General features: G+C 37.1%; 1 protein-coding gene across 2 annotated transcripts; it reads left to right on the forward strand.

Moving 5' to 3' along the window:
* Window positions 1-352: 352 nt before the first annotated feature.
* Window positions 353-9,612, forward strand: LOC137953035 (nuclear matrix constituent protein 1b). 2 transcript variants are annotated; one of them, XM_068800219.1, is made up of 9 exons: window positions 353-722; window positions 1,638-1,847; window positions 2,711-2,964; window positions 3,531-3,801; window positions 3,881-3,964; window positions 5,307-7,084; window positions 7,463-7,685; window positions 8,568-8,737; window positions 9,272-9,612. In XM_068800219.1, the coding sequence occupies exons 1-8, from the start codon at window positions 516-518 to the stop codon at window positions 8,703-8,705; spliced, it is 3,165 nt and encodes a 1,054-aa protein (XP_068656320.1). In that variant the 5' UTR covers window positions 353-515; the 3' UTR covers window positions 8,706-8,737; window positions 9,272-9,612. The 2 variants fall into 2 exon arrangements, with proteins under 2 accessions (XP_068656320.1, XP_068656321.1); XM_068800220.1 differs by having other exon boundaries at window positions 9,277-9,612.

Here is a 9,612-nt window from a genome sequence, read left to right on the forward strand (position 1 = left end):
GATTTTTGCTTTCACCCGAAGCAGCTTAGCATGGTCCCTTGGTGGAGTACCGCAATAAGTAGACTGCGGTTAAAGGTGCTTTTGGAGTACATTCGAATCGGCGTCACTAGACCTACCAACTCTCTCAAATGAAGTCCGTCCCCTCCTAGTCCAACGGATACAAATTGTCGTTCAATTTATACCGTTGATTTCATAGACGACTTATGAAACGTGGACGGTTCAGATAACAGTTACTTGAATTAAAGAGGACTACCGAAATTTAAGACCCGGAGGGCGCCGATTCGATTCCTTCCTTTTTCTGCATCAGTGCGTGCCTTCACTAAATAGTGACTTTCAGCTTTCTGTTCTGAAAGAGAAAAAATTCTCGATAGGAAAGAGAAAGAAAACAGCTCAGAATTCAGATCATTAGCTAATTTCTTTTCACAAGCTTCAGGAGCAATCAAGAGATACGAACATTTGGTCTTTAGGGTTCTGTTTCGTATCTTTTTCTTTCTTCCCCTCAAGCTCGCTGAGTGATGGCAAGTTCACTGCGGACGGGATTCCTTGATTTTCCTTCCCCTTCTACGAAGCCCGTCGAATCGCCTTCAACTCCGGTTTTGAGAAGAAGCGCAACGGATGAAGAGATATGGGAGCGGCTGAAAGATGCTGGGTTTGATGAGGAGTCCATCAAGCGCCGGGATAAGGCAGCGCTCATAGCTTATATCACAAAGGTTGAAACTGAGGTGAGCTTCTCTTAAATTTGTAATAGATTTGGTACCCTTTTTGAAAGAAACTTGGCGAACGTGATTTGTAGGGACTTAATCAGAGTGTGTGCTTCACTCTTGTTATCCTGTTACATTCACGAGTGAAGCCATACTTACTAGTACGATAAGGAGATTGTATAGGGGAGCAACCCGAAAGTTGATTTTCTGGCTGTGTCGGTGAGTTTGTCAGACAATCAACCGTTGCGACAACGACAATAATAGACTGTCAGATATATGAGATTATGAATCCAAGTTCCCAAAAAGCTTATGAATCAAATTTTAGGTCCAAGTTTTCCTTAAAGAACTGTTTAGTGCCAAATGATGACTTTCCCACTGGAGGGAAAAGCCAAGGAAAAAAATGTGCACTATCAGAGATACAAAACTCATCTATAGATCTTAGGAAGGGCTTCTTGAAAGAAGTAAGCTGGCATGATTAGGAAAAAGAAAAAAGAAAATAGAAATGCAAGTTTGACTTAGTGGTTGTTTTAATATGGTATTCCTTGCTGCGAGGGGTCAGGTGGGAACGCTCTTTGTCAGAATGCACTTTGTGCATGTTATAGTTGTGTTCCTAGAAAATGCTAGTCATGCTGTCGAAATGTTTCACCAAGTTCATTTAAATATAATCTTGCTTAAAAGAGTGTGTGACAATGTCTTGGAATAATCTAGGGAAAGAAAAAAACAATTAGCTAGAAATTTTCTATGATGATTTCTTCTGGTTTAGGTATTATTTCCTGGCCTTGGAACCTGCTTATAGTTTATCCAGTCATTCAAATTGGATAGTTCAGCCTCTGAATCTCTCTCCTGGTGCATTTATTGTATTCTTTTTGTAATGGGAAAAAAGGTTCCTATTTTGTATGCATTGTATCTAACTAGTACATTTTCTTTTTGTTGTAGCTCCATGAACACCAGCATCACATGGGTCTTCTTTTATTGGAAAGAAAAGAGTCGGCAGCCAAGTTTGAACAGGTAAAAAATGCCGCTGATTCAGCTGAATCAACGCATAAACGTGCTGAAGCTTCGCATGCTACTGCACTTGCTGAAGCAAGAAAACGGGAAGAAAATTTGAAAAGGGCTTTGGGGATTGAGAAAGAGTGTGTTGCAAATGTAAGATTCTTTTTCTACATGATCATTAATTTTTTATTAAATACTTTATTAGAAGTTGATCATTGCTTGGGCAACAATAGCCAATTTATTGCCTGTTTCCTTTTAGTTTACTTGATTTGCCATGGATACTTTTTTCCCCTGAGTGGCACTTCATGTAGATATCATTTCAAAAAATAACTTGTAGAATTTGAACTGCACTTTTTGGCGTATTCATAATGTTAGAAAATACATCCAGGGGTATTTTACTCATTTTACCGCTTCATTGCTTAATTTTCTTTATGTAATCTTGTTCTGCATGTTAAATTATATCAGTGGTTAAATTTTAATGTACATAAGATGTGTAGTTAGGGAGATATAAGGAGATTAAGGTTTATTAATCGTTTAGGGGTATTTTTGTAATTTGAAACTCAAAACACCTATTTAAGAAGTCTGGGAATTCATGCACAGTTCCCAACAAAGCCTTTCAAGCTCTTCAGAAATTTCTTCTTCTCCTTTCTCCTTTTTCTCTCAATTTTCTCCTCTTCCTTCACCCAAATCTGGATTTTTACACATAATGTATCATATGCCCATAGATAGATTGTGCTTTTTCTTTACAAGTTTATAAGTTTCAAATTTTATATTCTTTCAGGGTCATTTTCATACTGCTATAGCGATGGGTTACCTTTCAGTTTCTTTATTTTATTTTGTTTTCTGTCTTTTTAAATGGCTATCTGAACAAACATGCAAGCAGAGATAGAGAAAGCATCTATCTGAGAAAATGGGCACTTATATTTGAACTGCACAACTTTATGAAAGTTACTGGAAATCCCATTCTGACATATGTTGAAGTTTTTGTTTATGATTCTTGGGTTCCTTCTTTTTAGTTGGAGAAAGCCTTGCACGAGGTACGGAAAGAATCTGCTGGAGTCAAGCTTGCTTCTGAGGCTGAACTTACTGAAGCAAAAAAAATCTTGGAGGATGTTGAGAAAAAGTATATCGAGTCTGACATGAAGCAGCACACAGCAGAAATATTAAAGGAAGAGGCTAGCCGATTTCATTCTGCTGCTGAAAGAAAGTTTAAGGAAATAGAAGCCCGTGAAGATGATATTAGAAGACGTTTTAATGCACTCCAGTTTGAGTAAGCTTGTTGCTTTAGTTTCTTCTTACTTCTGGATTCTGAATGTAGCATTTCTTAGTGACTCTTTCTGAGTATTTGTGTGTTCATTCCTTGTCGTCTTACCATTCCAAGAAAAACAAAAACAAAAACAAATATAAACATTTTTCATGTCTTTTTACTTGATCTTTTTAAATATTTACCCAAATAAAATTAACATTAAAAAAAATCAGTTTCTAGGTCTCTAGTTTCTGGCTAGGAATGGCCCTGGAAGAAAACAAATAAGCTCATCCTATTCTTCATTTCAAGTTTACAAAGTTGTAGTGATACAAAATATCTTGTTGTCTTTTCAGTCTGTCACGTGTCCATGAAGACATTAAGTGATAATGTTACAATGTGGTGCATCTTTTTTTTTTTTTTTTTTTAATAAGTGTGGTGCATCTACTAAATTCTCCAGTTGTCTCAGCTTGGAGAATTTGATGTCGTACTATGCCAGGAATTGTTTAATCAATTCACTTTTTGCTTCATGTCCTGTCATATGTGCTGTACACACATTTATATATTAATCTATGTTCTATTATACTTCTTAGGTTTGATGCTAAAGAAAAGGAAATCAGCTCTGAGAGGCAATGTTTAAGTGCACGCAAGTCTGCGCTACAGCAAGAAGAAGAAAGTCTTGTCCAGAGGCAGAAAATATTAAATGAGAGAGAAGAATATGTCTTTCAAAGATCTCAGCACCTAGAGAAGCTTGAGAAAGAACTGAACAAAGGAAAAACAAACATAAATACTAAGTTTGCTGCTTTAGAAGAGGAAAAGTCCAACCTAGAAATGAAATTGCATTCCCTTGAAGCCAGAGAAGAGGTGTTTATGCTTGCTTGTTTCAATATATGCCTTTTCTCCCTATTCCATTATTTTGTTGACATTAGTTAGTGCTGTGCAGGCTGTCATTAGAAGGGAAGCACATGTTTGCAAGAAAGAGCAGGAGTTGCTTATTTTAAAAGAAAAACTTTTAAGCAAGGAATGTGTAAGTGTTTTTCACTGTTTTGTGGTCTATGGAAGCTTTTCAGTTTTCTTACCGTTGTGGGCACATGCAAATAATAGGCCTTTGGCTGTTAAATCCTTGCTTGGGAGCGATCCTCTTGAATATCATGGTTTTTTTTTTTTTTTTTCAATTGACTGTTAAAGCATCTTGACAATGAGGTTGTCACAGCAGCCGACATGCATAATTGTGCTTGATGTTTCTCTGTAATTAAGTTATATCTTCTATGTGTTCTCATATATATTGTATGTATTTATGTATGTAATTTTATATGTAATATGTCGTGTGTCATATGTGAATATTTTCTCTTCTTGAGTAAATGAACCATTATATAGAAGAAAGGACTCATTCTATGATGCATTTGTCAATTTAAACTTAGGGGTTAATGTGTTTGGAACTGAAAATCATGAATACTAAAGTTATGCAACTCGGAATTTTGTTGCTTGAAAAAATTAATATACAGTGTATCAGATTGAAATGGTGGAAGTAAATGGAATTCCAGTTTTTACTTTCAAACTGTACTTCCAAAAAGCCCACTAATTTGGAATCCTGAGTTCTGGTAGTGCATGAACGGCAGTCTGACTCTAAATCTAGTAGAGCACAACCCCAATACCCTCCCCCACCACATCCTCTTGTGCACCACTCAATTTCTTCTCTGAAAACGGAAAACAAAGTGACTCTGATTAAAGTCTTAGAAAGTATAAAAGCAGAAGAAAAAAGAAGAAGAAGAAGAAAAGAACACCTTTCTCAATTAGAAAAATTATCTTACATAAAATTTAGAAGCCAAAATGACACATGATTATGTTGCGAAACATGCTCTTAAGTTATTTATATTTTCCAATCTGATATTATTTACTTTAACCAGTTATCCTCACCCATCTGAGGAAGCTGACAAGAGAATAACATGCAACATGGTTTCACCTGGTTGGATTACTCTTTGGATGCTCCAATTGTTTGTGATGTTCTTGAAGGACAATAGACCTTATTTGAATCACATTCATAACCACTTGTAGGCATGTTATGCCACACCTGGACATCTCCTAGCTTAGCTAAAATGCTCACTTGACTTTGAGCTCCCAGTCTGTGTAAGTACGTTCATTTATCATGGAAAGTGGACAGGCTTGACATCATGGCATCTTTGATCTCTCAGTCCCAGTATGCCGGTTCATGTAACTAGTTTGGGTGTAATCATTTGATGGTTTTGCTTTTTCTTTTTCTTTTTCTTTTTTAATTTTGATCATTTCCTCTCAGTTTGATGTATGGTGGTTGTTTCTTTAATATCTGATTGATGATCACTCAGAATATAATTTTCATAATTTTTTTATAGGATGAGATTCAGAAACTTGCTGCCGAGCATCAAGCTGGCTTGGAAGTTAAGAGAAGTGATTTTGAAGCTGAACTCATCGTGAAGCAGAAGCAAATGGATGATGAGATCGAGGCCAAGAGACAAGCTTTGGGACTTTGGGAGGAAAATCTCAAGGAAAAGGAAGAGCAGGTTGAAACAAGGATTCATGAAATTGAGAAAAGATTGTTTGAACTGATGGAACAACAGAAGAGTAATGATGAAAGGGCATTAGTTCTTGAAGAGAGAGAGCAAAGAGCACATGCTGCACAAGAGGCAGCAGACATTGATAAGATGTGTACACAGCGAGAGAGAGAAGAGCTTATACAAATGAACCATGACCTCATGAAACGTAAAGAATCACTGGAAAGTGAAATGAAACTAGTTCTTGAAGCACAACAGAAACTTGAGCTCACCAAAAATGAGCGTGAAGAGTTGCGAGCCCTACAAATAAAACTCAAAGATGAAATAGATAGTTTCAGGGTTCAAAAGCTGGAACTTGCTGCTAAGGAAGAAGAGCTGAAAGCAGAAAAGGAGAAGTTTGAAGCCAAGTGGCAGCTTATTGATGAGAAAAAAGAAGAACTTCGGCAAGAAGCTGAGAGAATTTCGGAAGAGAGAGAAGCTTTATCCAGGTTTCTTGAGGATGAACGTGAGAGTCGGGTGATGGAGAAGGATCATCTTCGTAAACAATTCAAGGAGGATGAAGAAGCCTTACTTCGTGAGCGAGAAGACTTTATAAGTAAGATGAAGTCTGAGCACTCTGAGTGGTTAATCAATATTCAGCGGGAGAGAAAAAGTCTATATCAAGATGTTCAGCTGCAAAAATTGGCTCTCGAAAACCTTGCTTACAAGAGACAAGAAGAGATTGAAGCTTATTTACGAGAGCAGGAGGAAGCATTTGAGGTAAAAAAGATGAAGGAACTTGAAATTATAGGTTCTCAGAAGGAACTAGCTGCTAAAGAACTGGAACATGTCTCACAAGAATTGAAAAGGATTGAAGATGAGAGAACACTGATTGCTTTAGATCGGGAAGAAAGAGAGAAAGAATGGGCTGCAATTAGGAGTTCTATCCAAGAACTTCAAGTCCAGAGGGAAAAGTTGCAAGAACAGAGAGTACTGCTGCATAAAGAGAGAGAAGAAATTCAGTCACAGGTTCAACGACTCAGTGTATTTGAGGAGATGAATGTAACCTCTAAAAATATAGTTTCATCTGAGATGCAACGACCAGCTAAAGGCCTTTCTGAAGCACAAGAGCTTCCTTTGAAAAGGCACTCTATTGCAGCACTTTTTGAGGTTGATGATGTTAAGCAGGTTGGAGAAAGTTTCATTTCTACAGAATCACCAACTGGTTCTTCACTCCTTGTTTCAACACCTTTATCATGGGTTAAAAAGTGTGCCCAGATGGTCTTCAGACACTCTCCTGAAAAGACTGATGGAGAGGACAAGAGCTATAACAATGGAGACTCCAATGGCAAGCAGGGGGAAGAAAAAGGGATACTTGAGTTTCCTTCTGCCAAGGAGCTGAATAATGTAGAGCTTGGTTGTACTAGGACCAAGGATAAATCGAATGCATCTATTCATAATAATAGCAAAAGAAAGTTAAACTCATTTAAGGATAGTTCAAAAGTTTCATTGGGTATCAAGAAGAGGAATACATATTCATCCTCACATGATCTTGTTGATTCTTCAAGTCAAAACTACAAGAAAAGGAGGGAAGATGAAGATGCTTCTGAATTCCAGGTCGAGGGAAAGACGTCCAACTGGTACAGTTCATCTTCTTTAAGCTTTATGGTCTTCAATTGAAACTATAGTGAATGCTAAAATGACAAGCATGCGGGTGTTTTCTCAATTGTTCAAGAACCATCAATTAAAGGCTCCTGCCATGGGTGTTTCTTGAAGCCCTGCTACTTGAAGAACCCTAGTCATGTTTTGGCTGATAGCTGTGCCATGACCATAGATTCTTTAGTTTGGTGGGTTTGCATTGTATACATGCCCAACTTGCATGGTTCACATTCCAAGTGCATTTCGAGTATTGGGCATATGATGTATCTAGGCTGCTAGCTTCATGATAAGCTAATCTTATTTTTACATTCACAATTTATGCTTTTATTCTTGTGTATTTTGCAACTCTACCTTTTCAGTCTAGTTTCAACACAACCACAAAATGCTGAGGATCATTACGGTTTAAATTTGTCCAATCGGTCTCTTGGAAAGGGCAATAAGGAAGATTGCTTCGCAGATGTCCAGAATAAGAAACCTGAAGCTAGTTTTGTATCTGATAGACAAAGAGACCCTCCTCTAGTGGAAAATGGTGAACATTTGGAAGATGCAAGGACCAGAAAACAAGACAGTTTAGATGAGAAGGTACTCCCAAAATCTGTAGTTACTAAACTGGATATAGCCTTATTTTATTTTTATTCTTCTTGCACTTAGAAACACGTCTTGTGAGGAAACATGCTTAAGTACCAACAGCACATGATGCATTCATGTTATAGACCTGGTTCTCCCTCTGAAAGAGCCTGCTGAGAATGGTGGTCAGTTGGAAACTTCACCTAGTTGCATGATCTGTAGCTTGGCAGTGCTTATTGTTTGCGAAGAATATCTGTAAGGGGTGCTCTACTCTACAATTGTACAAAGAATAAGATTTTCTAAAATGGTCTTCCATGGTGTGTTTGTGTGGCTTGAGTTCTCAAATAACATACTATTGGACTTTTTCTACGTCAGGAAAACGTTTCCAAAAGCCTTCGTTTGAAGGAAAGTTTGTGTTAAGGTGTGTAATATTTTTATCCAAAAGAATAAATGACAAGGAGCTGTGTAATAAATTCATATCTTAACACTCACAATTTTTAAATGCTTCTCAAGTAGTGGATTGTTAGGAGCCAGGAACTAAAACTTGAGCATTCTCATGAGAGAAGAAAGAACAAACTGATCAAAAAGAAGAGGGAGCAAAATGTTTTTTTTTTTTTTTTGGTGAAACTCCAGACTGTTTGAAGCACTACTCTCATTTATTGAGTCACCTTAGTAATCTTACTGTGACAAAAAGTACCCCCAATATAACAACATTTGAGTGATTGACACTTTGGCCCTTAAAAACTTGAACACACTAATACTTGACAAAGGTTTATTAGGAAAGACGAGAGATCTTGTGAAAGAGTACTTTCTCTTTGTTTGCCATTAAATGTTGGTTAATTGGTTTCCAAAGAAATCTCTTTCCTTACTACCATTTTTCTTGTTCATGCCTTTCAGACAACATCTGCATTCGTAGGTGAGATCTACAATGAACTTAATCCAGCGACAGATGCCAAGAGTGAAAAAGTGTATGGAGAAGAGGAAGAGGAAGAGATGTCAGTTAAAGAGAAGTTGTGGGAGTTTCTTGTGACATGATTAATATGCTGTACTGGCTATCTTAACATTGGGTACATCTCTTCTTACCATTCTACACCGTTGATCTTATTTCCTACAGCAACAAGAATAGATAATATTGTAAGAATTAGTTGAGAAACTAGCCTCTCATCTTTGGGCCATGGAGTGGATCAATTTATCCTTGGTACATATTCCCACCATAGTCAGCACAGTTTTAGGGCAAAATGCTTTAAATAGATCAGATTGTCATCTCTCTTGACTGTAGAGTTTTTCAAATTGAACAATTTAAAATTTATCTTGTTATTTTACTGATGAGAATACTTGCAAGAGAAGGTTTGCATGCAGGATCCTGTACCTTCATGCTGTGAGATGTGTGAAGGTTTTCTCTCAGCTATCAAACTTATCTATATAATCTTCCTTTATTTGGGCTTAGGACTTGCTGTGAAATACGAACTGGTGGAAGGATAGTAGTGCAGATGTTTATCATGGAAAATCGAACTGAGATACTAGATTATACTTGAATACTAAAATTTTATTGGCTTCTAATTGTGTGTTCTTCTGCTTGCATATTTTCTTTTCTGGTGCAGGACAGCTTGCAAGAGGTTCCTTTGTCAGGTTGTTGTGAAGATTCCTATTTTGTATTGCCCTTATAATGTAAATGGTACCATTTCCCCATTTGTAGAGTTTGTAAATCCTTTTTTTTTTTTTTTGGCATGCATATATGACATTTCTCTTACTTGTAGAAAATCGGTGGAAATGTTTATTGGTCAAGTTTTATGGTGATTGTATAGTTGCATTTCCACTTTGACACTGTAGCTTGGAAATTCTGACTGGAAACCACAGAAACAGATCTGGAAGGATAATCCAGCAGTTCTGGGACTTCTTTGCGGGGTATATACTATATAGCTTTAGCAGTTTGTGTTTTTTC

Source organism: Aristolochia californica, unplaced genomic scaffold, assembly GCF_029961685.1.
Source record: "Aristolochia californica isolate CCGP_79_NKW_82.1479 unplaced genomic scaffold, dmAriCali1.0.hap1 SCAF_16, whole genome shotgun sequence".
Lineage (NCBI taxonomy): Eukaryota > Viridiplantae > Streptophyta > Magnoliopsida > Piperales > Aristolochiaceae > Aristolochia > Aristolochia californica.